The sequence below is a fragment of the Peromyscus californicus genome, unplaced genomic scaffold (assembly GCF_007827085.1).
Source record: "Peromyscus californicus insignis strain IS unplaced genomic scaffold, ASM782708v3 Scaffold_9__1_contigs__length_137607984, whole genome shotgun sequence".
Classification (NCBI taxonomy): domain Eukaryota; kingdom Metazoa; phylum Chordata; class Mammalia; order Rodentia; family Cricetidae; genus Peromyscus; species Peromyscus californicus.
The window spans coordinates 99,217,729-99,236,000 of record NW_026294617.1 but is presented as its reverse complement, the minus strand read 5'-3'; the positions used below and the strand labels follow the sequence as shown (position 1 = coordinate 99,236,000).

The 18,272-nt window shown below is 45.4% G+C and overlaps 1 protein-coding gene across 1 annotated transcript in view; it reads right to left on the bottom strand.

Annotated features, from left to right (window-relative positions):
* Positions 1-18,272, bottom strand: part of Abca4 (ATP binding cassette subfamily A member 4) — a 145,837-nt gene that overhangs the window by 82,724 nt on the left and 44,841 nt on the right. Inside the window, exons 8-11 of the mRNA XM_052730603.1 lie at positions 14,926-15,166; positions 13,576-13,715; positions 12,335-12,451; positions 11,498-11,695 (exon numbers count right to left, since the gene is read on the bottom strand). Of these exons, the coding sequence (XP_052586563.1) occupies positions 11,498-11,695; positions 12,335-12,451; positions 13,576-13,715; positions 14,926-15,166 (696 nt within the window). The remainder of the gene's footprint in view (positions 1-11,497; positions 11,696-12,334; positions 12,452-13,575; positions 13,716-14,925; positions 15,167-18,272) is intronic.

The following is an 18,272-nucleotide window of genomic DNA, read 5'->3' as shown; positions in this document are numbered from 1 at the left end:
ACACCGAAAAACAAAACGAAACAAAACAAAAACACAGACCATATGTTTAAATTTGCTTTAGTGAGACCTCCAGGTTTGACAAAGATAAGCAATAAATAATCCCATTTTGACTGTTTGTCAAGTTTAGAACTGGCGTGTATTTAAATTAGATCAACTAGACACAGGCAAGCATCACATCTTCTCACTCATTGAAGGGACTAGTAAGTCAGACTTGCAGAAGAATAAAATACTGTTTGCTAGGGACTGGGAGGTGTGAAGAAAAGGGGTACAGAAAGAAATTCAATATGGGGTGCCAAGACATAGAATGGAGGATTTATTTACTTTGGGTTTTCTTTCAGCACAGTAGAGTAAATATTGGTTGAGACAACCTGTGATGTTTCTCAGAGAGACTAGGGGAGCAGGGAATTTGCAGTACAGCAAAGACCAATGGTTGAAAAGGTAGAAATGCTCCTTCCCTTATTTCGGTTCTCAGACATTGTAGACATGACTTGAATTACCAGACTATGTTACTACCATAAAGATTTAGAAACATTGTTTCAATAAAACAAACAAATGGCAATTAGATTCACTTTGAAATTAAATTTCTAAAATAAAATCAAAATGACCTGGGGAGATAAAAGCTGTTTTAAGCAGTTTTCTGTTTTTTAAGCAGTGGATGTTGCACCGAGAATGTTCTTACCGATTCACTCAGCATCACAAAGCCCTGGGATGAAATGTCTTGGGTCTTACAGTCTGATGTCCTTGCTTCAGAAACAAATGGGACCAGAGGTGTAGAGAACCTTGCCTTAGTTCCAACACAAGTTAGAAGCAAAATTTGCATGCATGTCTTCAATGTGAGGCTTGGAAGTTCCAGTCTGGGTGTGAGTGTTCCCCATAGTTCCTTTGAGAGTAAGCCATAGACCATCTACAAAGTCCTGACATTACTGGAGGTCTCTTGTCTGAGAGCCACACTGCCTAATGACTGCCTTGCTCTCTATCTGCCCTCCCCAACATGGTGGCCAGTGATCACATGTGGCTATTGAATACTAAAGATATCATGGATGCATCATAAGCACTGAATTTTAAATTTCATAGAACTGCTGGTAGCTCTATGGGTCAATAGAGCTCTAGTGGTAATGAGTCCCTTGAGGTCAGGGCCACGTTGTGTTCAACGTGGTCTCCTGTATAGTATTTTCACATGCTAGGGAGTCAAGAAGTATTTTCTGAACTGAATTGGTTTAAATTTACAAGCCCTGATGGACAGAGGTAGCTGTACCTCTATGATTTGAACAAGATTCTGTGCATCCCAGACTCATGAACAACTAGCAGCAATTTGTAAAATGACTTTGTTGTGATGCTCTTTGGGTATAACTCTTGGGGAAAAAAAAGGAGCTGATATAAATAAATAGATGGTTAATAACGTGACTTCCAGGGTTCTCTAGCTCGTTCTCTTTGAACCTACGTCTTTATGTACTGGAATAAACAGCTGATGTTTTCAATGATATTGTTGAGTCCTGTGATGATGTGGGCTCCATCCTGGCTGTTTGCTCAGGCAGCTGATTCATAGTCATATTTCCTGATGTGTTTTCCTAGATGGGGACCTTGATACTCTGGAAAACACAAAATTTAGCAGGTTCTCAAATGCTCGCTGCTATTCTAAAACATCTGGCCCATTTCCCTCTTCATCATCACCTTGGGAGGAGGCACAGTGAAGTGTTGGGGTCGGATAGTCCCCTATGCCATCCCCTCTTGCTGTTTCCTAACTGTGGCTTCTGATGCCGTCGCTGAAATTTGAGCTCTGTCCAACCTCAGATGTGTGTTCTAATGGTTTACAAACACGTGAAACAGTGTTTGTAAAGGCCTCAATGGGTGCCTCACAGAATAAAAAGCCAAGGGTGTGGCTCAATGATAGCATGCTCACCTAGCATGCCCAGGGCCCTGGGCTATTTTCCAATATTGCAAAAGCATAACAAAAAATAAACATCAGCCGAGCAGTGGTGGCACATTCCTTTGGTCCCAGCACTAGGAAGGCAGAAGCAGGCAAATCTCAGTGAGTTCAAGGCCAGCCTGGTCTACAAGATGAGTTCCAGGACAGCCAGGGCTGTTACACAGAGAAATCCTGTCTCAAAAAACCAAACAAACAAAACAATCAACTACAAATACTGATGGTTTCCTTCGTGCCCCGAACTGGTCTAGGGCCTTTGTTCATATGAACACATTTCACCTTCACATTACATGCAGGTCTGTTACTGTGATCCTTCAGAGCTCACTTACAAGGTGCATCGGAACAAACTTCCTCGGGGCACAGTCTGTTTTCAGCCTCTACACAACACTGCATTGTCTCATGAATAATGAAGCCTTTATAAATACCAGTTTACTGTTGTTTTTGTGAAATATCTAGAACGTCAATAATCAAATGCCTTTCAAGTTCCTGCCAGGTTAGCCTTCGTTAGTGACAGTTATTCAGTGGGGGAGGAGAGCAGTTATTTATTTTCTTCGAACAATCTCTTTGAGGACACAAACTGTCCTGAGCTGACCCATAGTCCTCCATCTGGTCGGAACAATGCTCTGGACAGACCCCAAAGCCACCTGGGCGATGGGAGGTGGAGAGGGCGGTGGGTTTTAGTTAGTGTCTATTAGCTGTTAGGTGAAGTATTTATTAGGATGGTAAGTGAAGAGGAAGGTCTTATAAAACCAAACATGAATATCAAGTCACTCTCCCCAAACTTTCTTGATGAGGTTAACAGGTAGAAACTGCTTTGAATGTGAGTCAGCAGCCCCCAAGTGCTCCTCTGAGGCATGATTCACAATGTAGCTTTGTTTTCTCATGGGGAGGCCATTTGCCTCACAGCAAGTGACCTCATTCCCTCCTGATACTTACACTAATCCCTGGAGTTAAAATCTTGGCTGATGGGCGTGTATATTGGAACATGTATGTGTGTAAGAGGCAGAGCTAATGACGAATCCCTCAGCAGAGGTCCTGGGTTGGATGTATTTAGTCTGTTGTGACAGGCTTGTCAGTCACAACATACTGGCTTCTAATGAGGCCAGGGAGTCTATTTTTAAACGCTGTCTTGTTCCACGAAACCGTGCCATTGTGGAGGTTAGGGAAGTATGTAAGGCAATAATATTGGCTAGTGTAAAGTGCTTAACATAAACCCAGCACGCCTATTTGGAAAAGTGAATAAAGTCAGTACCCTATGCCCTCAGAGGTAAGCTGTGTGCAAATGTCACAGCAGGAATTCAGAATCTCAGTGAGAACCAAACAATGCCCTCTGAGAGCCAGCAATCAAGCACACAAAGGTGTCTCACAGTCTGTCATGTGGTGCATGCCTGTGTGCGTGAGTGCCTGTGTGTGGTCACTGTTCATGTCCATCCCCCCAAGCCTACCCCAGCTTCCTGAATAGCCAAGCTGCCACATGAAGTTCCTACAGAGTGAGAGGCTGGAGCACTCTCCGGGGCACTGGCAGCTGTGCCCAAATCCTGGACAGAAGACACCTGTTTGTTGACACAGCTAAACAAAACACCACCTTGGAAGAGAAGCTTCGCGAAGCAGGTTCCCTTCTTCAGCAGTGACCTCGTGGTCTCCAGTTCAAAAACATTACGTCATAGGTTCACGGAATTATCTATTACGTGGCAAGCTGTGTTTAGAAGAGGCAATAAGGAAACATATCCTTCTTTTCATTTGAACTTGGTCATCAAAGGGATTTGGCAAACTGTGTTGACAGTTGGGCATAAATAGCCATATTTTGACCATGAAACCCCAAAGGCATCTAGGTCAGGTCTCGAGATAAGGGAGGCACTGAGGATTTCTAACCCTGCCTCGCATCTTTTCAAAACCAGCTGATAAACACGAGTGGAGGCCTCCTGTGGTCCTGATGGTATTCATGCAGGCACCTGGGGCTCCTTTTGAAGAACAGCGGTGGATGTGGGCAAACATCCCAGAATCCATTTCCTGGCAGATGTAAACTGCAAACTTCAAGATTTATTTCCAGCTACATGGAAAAAGCCACAGCATAAAATCACTTTGGGCTATTTGGGTTGTTTGGGATGGTGAATTAGAGGCAAGGTGTTGTAATAAATTGTATTGTGTATACCGGGCACTGTGAACAGACTTCTGAAATATCCACTCACATAGAGCGAGGAAACGCACTGTGACGGGGCGATGAGGAGGCAGGAAATACATGTCAATAAAGAATAAAAGTGTTTCTAAGATAAATAAATAAATGCAGCATTGAAACAAGCAAAAGGGCCAAGTCGGAGCAAGGAGGCATAAGGGGGCAAAGGCACCAGGTCAATGTTTTCTACCCAGCTGGTGCCAATGAAAGTTATCATCACTTGACCAACAACTTCCCGGCACTTCAGCTCTCCTGGTTTCCTGTCCCATTGTTCCAACGACACCTGGAGATGAGGGCTACTGTACTGGGTAATAATGGGGCTGTGCATCAACCAGTAGGACCACCCTGTGTCCCAAGCACTCTGTTCCGCCACACCAGTAGTTGTCGCCCAGATAGCTTGGGTTAGTCTCATCTTTCAGACAGAGGTATGTTGTCCCAACTGGCAGAGCCCATACATAGGTGCTGAAGAGTGCGTCTAGTCACCCACAGAAGGAAGCTTTTACAACCCATACTGGCTAACTCCAGATCCACCGCTTCTCTGTTCCATCTGTTCTCTGCCCAGACCTTTATACCACTACAGATCTACTCAGAAAAGCTGAGAAGTCAAAAAGAAAAACAAGCTGCAGTTTTAGCCCCTGAAGTGGTCAGGTCAACAAAGGGGAAAGCATGTGGACAAGTCGTAACTGGGCTCCTGTGGAGGGAACACAGAACAGAGAAGAAGGCTTGGAACACTACTGAGACCTGAAGTGCAGAGTGGGTATGACCAGCCAGTGGAGCAGTGGGGGAAGGTGCACACTGTCCACGTTGGGAGTCTGGGGCAGCCTTATAGGATGAGAAAGAGCAGCCGGGCGGTGGTGGCACACGCCTTTAATCCCAGCACTCGGGAGGCAGAGCCAGGCGGATCTCTGTGAGTTCAAGGCCAGCCTGGGCTACCAAGTGAGTTCCACGAAAAGGCGCAAAGCTACACAGAGAAACCCTGTCTCAAAAAAACCAAAAAAAAAAAAAAAAAAAAAAAAAAAAAAGATGAGAAAGAGCTGTGGGGGCCATTGACCTTCATGGTGATGAGGAATTTCTGAGGAGCTGTCAGCCATTTGTCACGGTGGGCTTGGGTTTTCCAACTATTTCGTTGGAGCGGGTGTGGGAACTGAAGAGAAGCAGCAAGAGCCTGGAAGCCTAGTGACGGGCTAGGAGAGACAGGACAGGCCTCTGAACACAGCTGAATGTGCGGAAGGGGAGGAAAGAGAGACTGTGGAAGAACTGACAGGGCCTGGATGACTTGTCAATTTGATTTTGTATTTGTAGAGAGTGAGCTCCTGGGGAGTCAAGGGTTAACAGTCATTATTTGGTGTTTCAAGCTCAGTTCATGTAATACCCACACAAACAAATGAACTCCACCCTTTTTGTGTTCTCATTTTAATCTGGTTATTTTTAAGCAAAAAACAAACAAACAAAAAAACCAACTCATTATCCCGAGTACTATAAAATAATTGCTACTGTTATTGAACCCAATATATAATTGAAGCAGATAATACTTGCAGAGCCTTTGGGGTCGCACTTGTACGTTACAGGGAAAAGAACTTCATTTCTAGAGTCAGTACAGGCCTGGGTTAGAATTCCGAAGTCCCAGCCCAGTGGTGGTGGCAGTGTACACCTTTAATCCCAGCACTTGAGAAACAGAGGCAGGCAGATCTCTGTGAGTTCGAGGCCAGCCTGGGCTACAGAGAGAGATCCAGGACAGGCACCAGAACTGCACAGAGAAACCCTGTCTTGAAGAACCAAACAAAAACAAACAAACAAAACCAACAACAAGAATTCTGAAGTTCCCACTTACCTTCTGTGATGTCCTGGGAAGTCGAGCCTCTTAGAGACTTTGCTTTAAATTCCACACGAAGACAGCAGTTACGGCTACCAGGCAGGCAGCAGTGTGGCAGGAGATGACAAGTAAAAGTGTCCAAAACAAGCCTCCCTCTCAGGGCCCATGTAAGTCTCTTTCCTCCGTGTACCCAGCCTAACTTCCACCTGTTTCCTTTTCTCTGATTGAGATTTTTAAGAGCTCAAAAAGGCATAAAATACAGTGATCGTCTGTGAGTTGCTTAGGATCTAGTTCATGGCCCTTGAAATAATAATTGATCTTGTACAGACTTGAACTCGCCCAACGATACCTTCCTAGTACCTGAGGTCATTGAGTTAACAGAAGAAAGCAACTCTGGGTAGCCAGCCAATATCTACACCTCTAACTGTACAACACGTTACACAAGCCAACCTCATCTTCCCTATCCCATTTCCTCCCTAAGGTGGCCTGAAACACACATTTCCAGAGAGCATCATGATTGGATGGTGGTGGCATGTAGCCAGAAGTATTAAACATATCAAGGAAAAGCAGTTTTTAAAAAAATGAGCCGGGCGGTGGTGGCGCATGCCTTTAATCCCAGCACTCGGGAGGCAGAGCCAGGCGGATCTCTGTGAGTTCGAGGCCAGCCTGGACTACCAAGTGAGTTCCAGGACAGGCGCAAAGCTACACAGAGAAACCCTGTTTCGAAAAACCAAAAAAAAAAAATGGCCACTGATAATTCAAGAAAATAACCACCATCCAGTTCATAAAGAGTTATGTACACACACTAGCTGAGCTGATAGCCAAGGAATGGCAGCTAATGAATGTGTGTTTTCTCAAGACTTAGCAGAAGGTAGTTGTTACTGGTTAAAGTACAATTTTACGCTTTGATGAGAGGTATTTTTCACATTAAAGTTTGGCTAAATTCAGCTTCCTGATATGGAACTTAAGACCTGAAATTCAAATGTACTGAGCGACTCAAATCCAGTGTGAACTGTAAATAAATAGTATTTGATTTATTCCAGGTCAAACCTTTTGCTGCACAAAGAAATTGAAGGGGAGAGGTATATATGTTTACTTCAACTAAAAGGTAATCAGAGGGTAATAATTTGTTGATTTTTATAATTGTATTTTTCTATAGAAAACATGTAAATAGAGACAAATATAGGTTATGAATAAAATGTGTGTGCATAAGAATTTAAGGGCTCCTCTTTCTTTCTGCACTCTCCTTCCGTTCTCTTCCCTCTTCGTGGTTTCTCTCTCTCTCTCTCTCTCTCTCTCTCTCTCTCTCTCTCTCTCTCCCCCTCCCAATAAAGCTCTAAAAAGGTAAAAAAAAAAAAAAAAAAAAAAGAATTTAAGGTATTTACCTAACTGTGGGCCAGCAAGATGGGTCAGAGGACGAAGTCACTTGCTGCCAAGGCTGAACACCTGCCTTCAGCCTGAGGAGCCCACAGGTAGGAGAGAAATCACTCTGCAAGCTGTCTTCTGACCTTCACTTGTCACGGCAACCCTTACACTGCCCTCTGCCACACACACAAAGTAGGTAAATAAATAAACATACTGCTCCCCCCACACACACACATAAATGTTTACCTATGAAGCCCTCACTGAACTTCAGTTTCCCTAGATTTGGAGAAGAGGATGATGGGACAGTGTCTGGGAATAGCCTTTCCACACATGAGAGATGTGGAGATTCTCAAATGTCCCTAGCATCCCTGTCACGAGACCACTGTCTACCTTCTGACCAAGAAGTCTGTCTCACCTTTATCTTGATTTCTCAGGAACAGCCAAAAGGCAGAAATTAGCTATGGGGTGAGGGATGCTACATAGAAAGCTTTATCTGAGGGGTGGTCTGAGAATAAGAAAGTTTCTCAGCCTCTGAGTCACTGTCCACTGAAGTCCGGCATCCCAGACCTATCCTCCTAGCCTATGGGAACAGACAGACCCACCTCTGACTCTCAGCCAGTTCACTAAGGCTAACCCAGAGACCAGCATGACGGGTCCTGACTAATGTCCAGGCATTTCTGAGTGTGAGAAAAGGTATAGTCTTGATTTGGTTCACGGGTCAGAGCAGCAGCTGCCACGTGTGCATGTCCTTGGAGTGAACTCAGAGTGTCTAATGTCATCCCCACAGCTGTGAAGAGGTATTGGTCCTACCCTACCTTTTAGACAAAGAGTCCCCCAGCCTAGCATTTACACACAGGTCTGATGAATGTGCTAAGCGCTCTGTCCCTCATTCTGTCCTTGTATTGTTACTTAGAATTGTACAAAATTGTATAGAAATCAAGCCATAGAGTGTTAAATCTCTCAGAACGACTAATAAGAAGCAGAAATTTTAGCCCTTGTGGGACATGTGGGCCAGTCCCATAAGCAGCTGTTTAACCTGGACCCACGAGGCAGAGTCACGAGAATGGATACCCTTCAGGTTGCTCCATGGCATGGTCAGCTCCTGGGGCCTCACCTCGGCAGGGAGGGAGATTTAACCCTTCTAGTCACCCAGAAAAAAATCCACGGGGTCACTCTCACTTTCCATAGTGAGGAAAGGCTTAAAGATTTGTTACTCCTTCTCAGGGCTTCTGTTATTTTCCAGTATCACAATTAAGTGTCTCATTGTTATGGGCAACAGAATTCATTTGCCTAATTTTCCTTAAGTGATTCTTGTTTGGTTTCTGTTTTTAGAATAGGAATGGATGTGGGCACCTCGACTGGCCCATGAAGAACTTTTCTAATTAGCACAGGTCCCATTATTGAAAAGGAGTTACCATGCTGGCCTTCTTAAGTAGGGTGTAGGTAGTAACAGCTAGCTTCCCTGTCCTAGAGAAACCTTGAGAACCATCAGTGAGGGGTTCCATGGCAAGTGCACTACTCAGGTGTTCTGGAATGGGGTGGGGGCATTTTTCAAGGCTCCTGCAGACGGCCCCAAACACAAGAGCAGATGCAGACAACCCAGGCTGGACGGCAGTGGCTCTCTCCTTCACTGCCTGTCTTCTCCTGCTGGACCTCCTCCTTCCTGTCCTTGCTTCCCTCACTCCTAAGGGCAAGACGATAAGAAACTGAGTCATCATTTCTGCTATTATCGCTCCCCTGCACAGGTCCTGTCTGTACTAAGATTCAGACAACAGTGGTGGGCCTAGCCAGAGACGTGAGCTTAACTGCAGAGGAGGGAGACATCAACTGGGAGCTGTACATGGAGCAGCAAGCCTCTTTCCCCGGGTCTAGTAGATCTGCAAACGTGTGTGGGACACCAGGGCTCTTCTGGAGAAGTTCTGAGTCAGCTGGTCTGGGTTGGTGCTCAGAATGTGTTTGCTAAAAAGCCCCCGAGGTCACAGTCATCTCCTGGTAAGATGGGAATTGCTTCGACTCTGGTGCTGCCGCCACCATGCTTTGTACTTCCTAAGGAACTGTGTGGGAGCGTGAACAGCGATGTCACTGTCCAGGATTCAGGAGAAGGAAGTCCACATACTCTAAGGAAATCCTGATGGCTCCAGGGCTGCAGGGAATCCTCAAGAACACATAAAGCTAGGCCTTTTCTCACTAGTGAGTTACTCTTATGACCCGCCACCTGGGAGAGCTCTCTCCTATAGGTCTTTCTTATTTCTAGGAGCAGCACCTTCAACCTTTTTCTGTTTGTTCGTTTGTTTTGTTTTGTTTTGTTTCCTGAGATAGGGTTTCTCTGTGTAACAGCTCTAGCTATCCAGAAACTGGTTTTGTAGACCAAGGTGGCCTCAAACTCACAGATCTGCCTGCCTCTGCTTCCTGAGTGCTGGGATTAAAGGCATATGCCACCATGCCCAGCAACCTTAAACTTTCCAATGGCCCTAGATTTTTGAAGGTTGAGGCCCAGCCCACTGGGTGTGATCAGCCTTCAGAGATGAAAATCCCTGGGGCTGAGGTTTGAGAACCCGAAGATAACTAAGATGTGCCCACTGATGCCAAGTAATCCATCCAGCTGTTTAAACCGGAGACGGACACAAAGACAGCTCACTGTACTAGAACTTGGACAAGAGCCTGAGAGGGTATGAAGAGAGGGCTGCAGATCATGGACGAGTAAATGTCTAAGCTTACGTGAAAGTAGAGGGAATAGTTGAGGGCCAAGTGTTGAGGAACAGATGAGTAGGTCTGGGAGTTGCATCTCCATGGTAACACTTGCCTGGCATGCATGAGGCCCTGGGCTCTCCCCCCAGCACCGCAAAGAAAACAAACCAAGAATTACCAGATAGATGGGGGCAAAAGGAAAAGCCACTTCGGGTTTGAGCTGATACACGTCGCATTTTCTTTCAGGAAAATCCCTCCCTCCCTCTCTCCCTCACTTCATCGGAATCTTGCTTAGAGTCAAGTCCCCCATGGTGGCATGCGGTCCAGGCCTCCCAGTCAGAACTACTCCCTTCCTGAGGCACTAAGGCCCCCAAAGCCTGGTGGAGCAGGGGTCCCTTTGGGGGTATTGCTTATGCTGTGAGAAAGGCGTTCCCCCCTTCTGTGGAATTTGTGGTGTAAGGATGGCCACTGAAGGCTGTCAGCAGCTGAGGCACTACCAATGGATGCTTTTTTGTTGAGTCACTGAGACTTTAACCATTCGAGTGATGCAAGCAGATGTGTGTTTGGAATGTGATGCTGGAGTCTGGGTGAAGGAATGCCCGGATTAACAGAGACCGAACCCTGGAATCCAGGGAGAAAGCTGCTCGGACAGGCTGGTACAAGGCCTCTAGCCCTCACAGATCCCCAAGAGCAAGAAGAGGCAGCTCTGAGAGATGTTTAGGAGATGGAAAAGACAGAGCACTTGGACTGGGTGTGGCAGGGGAAGAAAGAGGTCATCAGGGCTGGCTCTGAATTCAGGCACACCCACATTTGGACTCCGCTTGGTACTCCTAATGGCTGTGGGATCCTATTCAACTTCTTTAAGCCTTGGCTTCTGCGTCTACATCCAGGCAGGGATAACATTGCACACTTAATGGGCTGTAGGAGGATGAGATGAAGCAAGGAGAGACAAAAACATGTAGTACAGAAATGAGCACCAGGTACCAATATATAACCACTCTTTCATTGAGAGTGAAGATGGAAAAATTAAAGATGACTCTGATGTTCTCTCCCTGAGAATCTGAGCAAAGGCTGATGGAATTAACTGGCGTAAGAAGTTCAGGAAGTTTACTGGAAAAGGAGAGTATAAGTTTGTTTTGAGGCATCTTGAGTCTTATAGGCCCTTAGGACTTGCGGGGAGGGGTGTCCAGCACTCCATGAGGCTCAGACTCAAGGTTTGGTGGACACTGGCCAATAGAAGGTCATTGAAACAATGGCAGATGGGAGAAAGTTGAGGATGCTGTGCACTGAGAGGGAGGAGGGGAGAGCCAAAGGAATCATGAAGTTAGCAAGATGCAAGGAAGTCTTCATGCAAGTGTAGAGGATCCTCCAGAGAAGAGGACCTGTGGGACGGCCATGACACTCTTACTTTTTCATGGGAAAGATGAAAGACCAAAGCCAACCCCAGTTGACTGGCTAACAGATCTCTAGCCTTACCCATGAGATTATCTTTAAGAGGCTCACTATGGTCCTCAAGTGGATTGATGCCTCTTACCTCCAGGTATTGATTAGCCAGGCGTAGGAAGCGGTCTGTGATGTTAAATACATCCCTCCAGTCAAAGTTGGTCATGCCATCAGGCTGGCTCTCTCGTAGACCGCTACGGAAGAAGTTTAATATGGCTTCAGTGGTAATACCTTCTTCTGCAAGCTGCCTATTTATGAAGTCTTTTACTGTTGGGTGTTCCAGGGTATCCTTGGGAAGAAGAAACATAGTCATATAAATTAAGAATTCTGTAGGCTCTTTGATCTTATTCTTAGAGCATTTCAGATTTTTAATGACTAGTGATTGAGACACTAAGGCTCACTAGCTAGTAGGTTTTCCTCCCATTACAAGGCATATGTATGCCTATCATTTTCTTCAAACACAAGGGCCTCTAGAATAGAGGAGAGACAAGATGGAGTGTGGGAAGGCTATTAGTGAGCACGTAAAATGATATAGAAGATTTCCATTGGATGGCTGTCTGTTTTGTTCTCATTTTAATTTCCCTGATATCGAGAACTCTTGCCTCTTGGCTTTCCAAAGTTGCAAATGAGGCCATACAGACAGAAGTGGCCATCTTGGTAGTATAGAGCTGGCCTCTTCAGGAGATACCCTTTTGAACCTGAGACCTTCAAGTGAATTCATGGGAAAGATACTGCTCTTGTGGCAACTTTTAAATGCCCCCAGAATTTAGGACACATATTCCCCACCCAGTGCCAGTGACTCCACTTGGTCACAGTCTGAGGACTAGTGCTTGGGGTTCTGCTTGCTTTGGATTGATCTCACTCAGGTAGTAATGAGGTATCTCTACAGCCCTTCTCCTTCCCCATCCTATGACGTGAGCATCCTTACTCTGATCATGGTCATCTGTGTGCTCTTTTCAAAGAAGTACCAGATCTGGGGCCCCACTTCTCCCCAGGCTTTGGCCAGCTTCCTAACTCGATCCAGTTCTTCAAAAGTTGAGTTGGCCTAAAAAGACACACAGAAGGAAAACAGAAGGGAATGTAAGAGAGAACCTTTAGTTCTATCTTCTGCCCTCGTCTAAACCTTAATGTTTGGGCAAGGTTCCCGCTCCCCCTCCTCTTTTTAGATTTATTATTGTATTTGTATTTTAAGTATATGGGTATTTTGTTTGCATGTATGTCTGGGTACCACGTGCATGCCTTGTACCCATGGAAGCCAGAAGAGAGTATCAGACCCCTTGGAAATAAAGTTACAGACAGTTGTGAGCTGCCATGTGGGTGCTGGGAATCAAACCCTGGTCCTCTGGAAGAGCAGCCGGTTCTCTTAACAGCTGAACCATCTGCCCAGCCCGCAGGCTCTTCTTGGAAATGCTTTTCCTTCCCTAGACTATTGCCATTTCTCAGACTCCAGGACTGACAGAATCCAGTTTGTTAGTTATCGCGGAGGTACATGTAACAGTGATGTTATTGTTTCCAAGTCTCATTAAGTTATATTTGGGTCCTAGTGAGCAAATATTCATCCTCCCCATCTTTGCCTGTTCTGGGAAGCCAGAGACCAGAGAACGGCGAATATTTCCACTAGGGATATAAGTCACAGAGTGGGAAAGAAAACTCCATTGCAGACTGCTTCAGAGAGGGTGGGCCCCACAGGGGCACCAGAGGGAGGCATTCCTACCATGACTGTGCATGATTGTGCATTCCTAAATGGAGGAATCCATTTAGGAAAAACTAGCAGGGGAGCCATTGGCAGGAGCATATTTAAACACATACACACACACACACACACACACACACACACACACCACACATACACACACGCACACCACACACATACACACACATGCACACACACACACCACACATACACACACATACACACACATGCGCACACACACACCACACACATACACACACACACCACACACACACACCACACATACACACACATGCATACACACACACACACCACACACACACACACCACACACACACACACACCACACACACACACACACACACACACACCACACACACACACCACACACACACACCACACACACACACCACACACACACCACTGTCTTCTGGGAGGTCCGAGACATAAAGAAACTAGACCATCTGGGATCTTACATTCTTCAGTAGCCTTCGAACAGCCGGGGAATCAGGAGTAAAGAGGATTTTTCCCATCAGCAATGGCTTAGCTGCCCTCCAGGCTATTTTGGTTAAAGGGTTTGACTCCAGGCTCTGGATCAACGCGTTACAAAAGGATGCTGTCAAGAGAAAGGGACACATTTTTCAAAACTCCCCACTGCTCATAACTGAACGTAGTCATTAGTGCATCAAATCACATGTCTCGCTCCCATTCAATGCCACACTGGAGGGTTTGAGAAGTAATCTAAATTATTAGGCTGGACCCCACTAATAACAAGCTCATCATTAGTGACAGAATGCCACAATGCCCCTTGATAATAGCCTCCACAGTGTGACAAAGGATGGGGTTTGTCCTGTGGCTTATTCCGCTTGAAAGAAAGAGTTGAGAGGCCTGCTTGTGATCTTTGCGAGAGCCCGAAGGGAATGAAAGTCCAAAACAAGCTTCCCCACATCGGAATCTCAGCTTTAGTCTCAACTAATTCGGTGTCTATTAACTGCTTCTCTTCTTTGTCGTATGCAACTGTCTCAGAGCCCACCTCCTTGTGTTGTGTCGTTTGCTGTCTTTTTGTGACTCCAGAGCCTACCCTACCCCAAAACTGTACAAGTGAAGCAGATGACTTGCCAGGGCCCCATTGACCTGAGCTAGGTTGTAAATCTGAGTCCTCTCCTCATCCATCACTCTTCTGTTCCTCTGGAGCTTAGCCCCAGTCAGTCACATCAGTGGAAAATGCCCCCTCTCTTCCCTTTCCAAGTGGGCTTGGGTGCTTCCTGTGGCTCACATCCAGTCTTCTCCGAGCACTGCTCTCCTCTACAAGGGAAGGGAGACTTTCTGGGAGAAATCCACTTACCCAAGGCCACCAAGAGCGAGGGCAATCAGTCCCAGGACTGGTTTCTTAGAAGGGCTAACCCATCACTTTCCGTATTAGTGTGCAATGTGTGTGTGCAAGTGTGCATGCACATGTATGCATAAGTACGGAGGTCATAGGATAACCTAAGGTGTGCCGCTGTCCACCTCTTTTAATCACTAGCTTGACACTTGGTAAGTAGGCTAAGCCACTGGCCAGCAACCCCCCAGTATCTTCTTGTCTCAGCCTCTTCAGTGCCATGATTACAAGTGGGCACCATCATGCCTGGCTTTGTGTGTGTGTGCGTGTGCGTGTGCGTGTGTGTGTGTGTGTGTGTGTGTGTTCTAGGGACTGTACTTGGGTCCTTGTGCTTATGTAGCAAGAACTTTACCAGCTGAGCCATCTGCCCAGCCTTCCCACATCCCAACCCATCATCCGAACCAACACCAGAGGCCAACTGGCCTGTAGGACTCAGAGAACTTACTCGCTCTTTTGTCATAAGAATAGGCGGGATCTTTCCTTGTGGAATCGATCCCCAGGAAGGCTTTATAGTTGTTGTCTTCGTACCAGTTAAAGGAGAACACCCGAGAGCCTCCTCCTTCTGGGTAGCCACACAGGAGGTCAGACAGGATGCCCATCAGCTGGGTGAAGGTCTCGGGACCACTGTTCTGCAGAACAGGTCTGGTTACCCATAGCAAGTCTTGAACACTTGGCCGATGAATAAACTAGAAAAAGAGAAAGACTTTGAATAATCTTTTTTTTTTAATTTATTTTATTTCACATACATTGGTAGGGTTTTTTGGTTTGCTTTTGTTTTTGTTTTTGTTTAATTTTAATTTTATTTTAAGTGCGTTGGTGTTTTGCCTGCATTCAAGTCTGTGTGAGCGTATTGGATCCCCTGGAACTAAAGTTAGACAGTTGTGAGCCGCCATGTGGATGCTGGGAGTTGAGCCTGGGTCTTCTGGAAGAACAGCCAGTGCTCTTAAATGCTGAGCCTTCACTGCAGCCCTGACTTTGAATAATCTTCAAACAGACAGAACCAAGGCTTGCTCATGTGTGTGTTTGATTTCCACATTTAAAGGGAAACATATTCCCTTTAATCTCAGCAATTCTTAATCCAGCTGTAGAAAACAAAACAAAACAACACCTGCCGTCATCTATCTAGGGACAAACAAGAACACAAAACATGTTAACTAACATCGTCTGCTTTCCTTTGTTTGGGTTCCTTGGGATTGTGTCTTTGGGAAAATGCAGATTCTATATCATTATAAACTAGTTGTTATTCCATCAAGATGGAGACACTGGAAAAAGGTGGGAAATAAAATAATGGAGAAATGTCTGTGTTTTGGAAATGTAAAGTCAAGGCAAATTTCTGTGATTAAAAAGTTTAGAATTTGGTGTTCTATATTTGGAAAATAATCTTTTTAGATTTACTTTTACTTGTGTGTGTGTGTGTGTGTGTGTGTGTGTGTCTGTCTGTCTGTCTGTCTGTGCACATATATATGCATGTAGAAGACCATAGAGGCTAAAAGGGGCTGTCCTGGAGCTGGGATTACAGGTAGTTGGGAACTGCCATGTGGATGCTAGGAACTGATCTCTAGTCCTCTTTGAGAGCAGTAAGTGCTCTTAACCACTGAGCCACCTCTCCAGTCCTCAAAACGTCTTTTTTTTTAAAAAAAATTTATTTATTTATCATATATACAATGTTCTGCTTGCGTATATTCCTTCAGGCCAGAAGAGGGAGCCAGATCTCATTACAGATGGTTGTGAGCCACCATGTGGTTGCTGGGAATTGAACTCAGGACCTCTGGAAGAGCAGCCAGTGCTCTTAACCTCTGAGCCATCTCTCCAGCCCCAAAACATCTTCTTACTAACTTAATTTTATCACATGTGAGCTCTTCCATTCAACTGAATGGTGTGGCTTGTTCTCTCCCCTCCCCGCAACCCCTGTGTGTGTGTGTGTGTGTGTGTGTGTGTGTGTGTGTATATGTGTATGTTTTAAGATCCAAGCAAATGCCGGGCAGTGGTGGCCCACGCCTTTAATCCCAGCACTCGGGAGACAGAGCCAAGGTGGATCTCTGTGAGTTCAAGGCCAGCCTGGTCTACAGAGGGAGATCCAGGACAGGCACCAAAACTACACAGAGAAACCCTGTCTCAAACAAACAAACAAACAAACAAAAAAGATTCAAGCAAAGAGCAGGGTGTGGTGGCGCACACTCCTTTAATTCCAGTACTTGGGAACCAGCCTGTTCTATGAATCGAGTTCCAGGACAGCCAAGGCGACACAGGGAAATCCTGTCTTCAAAAACAAACAAACAAAGTTCAAGCAAAGAACAGAAGATGTCTCACTTATGGAAGAAAATACCAAATTCTACGTCAACTAAGAGGGGCCTGGCGTCCCTTCTCTTCTGTATGGTGTCATGGTACTTGTGGCTTCATCCTTGAAAGGTAGATCTGTGATGCTGAGAACTAGGCTGGGAGACACTGGCAAAAAAGGCACCAGTATCCTGGTCCCATAAGGCCACGTGGCTTTATTTTAGGGAAAATATAAAGTAAAAACAAGGCTGTGTTTATTCCCTAACCACACCTTACTATTCACGTTCTAAGGAATTTGGAAATTAAAAAAAAAAACCATTAGGATTCACCCAGGCATGACGGAAAACATTCTCCCACTTCTGTTAGTGATGTTGACCTGTGGACTCTCTCTTTGTACACATGCCAACACTTGCTTTCCGAAACTGATGAGCACCGTGTGGAATCCGCACGGTGAGTCAACGTTTATAATCACAGTCTATGCCTCAGTGAGAAAGTCAGAATCTTAAATTGCTTCAACAACAGTGGGTCTTATGACCAGAGGGTTATTATCATGATTATATTGCTCATTTAATCAAAGCACTCAGAAATGAAGGGCTGTGTTGGGGTCAAGTGGTCTGATATCAATTAATATAAACTGGGCCATGTGCTTTAGCCTGGTTCACAGATGCTTAGACCTGTTACCTAAGCAGGCCAGGGATGTTCTAGAGTGCCCACACAGAATCCAAAGTGTTGATGTGCCTTCGGAGGCTATTTACAGTCTCTGTGGACTTCACCGCCATTATAGGGATGTGAGTTTTAAAGTGCTATAAGGAGGAAAATGTTAGACTCCCGCAGCAGGTGGCCAGAAGTACAACGGCCCTTCTCTCGCTCTCCCTGACAAGCAGGGCTCCTGCTTTGCCCTGATTGAGTTTAATTTTATAAATACAGATTCCAAGCATGTTATTTTCCAAGTTGGCTGAGCCTAAGGCAGCTGGGAAAATCAAAGGGGAAAAGTCCAGGGAAAATCATATTTTCGGTTTCTCTTCCCCTTCCACAGCATTCATCACCCTTAAAGAGAGTTGCCTTTTTCATGCTTCTTGTCTTTGCGGACCATATACTCAAAAAGGCTTGTGACGGTGTCTGTCTATTCTCTTCCTATCTCCATTATCAATCAACTCTTAAGTGGAGGAATCAATTTCTATGTCTGAGAAGTCTTATACAAGCAGATAGTAATTAAATTGTGTGCATATTTCATAAAACAACACAAAAAAGTCACTCCGGAGGGATGAAGTGAATCTGTGAAGGTAAAGGGCTAAGAATCGCACCCATAAGCACCATATGCTTATTTGCTATTGTTACGGGTGGCGTATCGGTGACTGCATCACTCGGTACCAAAAACCTGACGCTCATTTGCGAGTCCACAAGGAATCATGCTACTGCAGACAAGCCGTGGGTTCCAGTGGTACTTAGGTCTTGATGTAGCATCACAAGGATGGTTGTTTTCTTTTCACCTCCTACTTAGGAGCGCAGATGGTT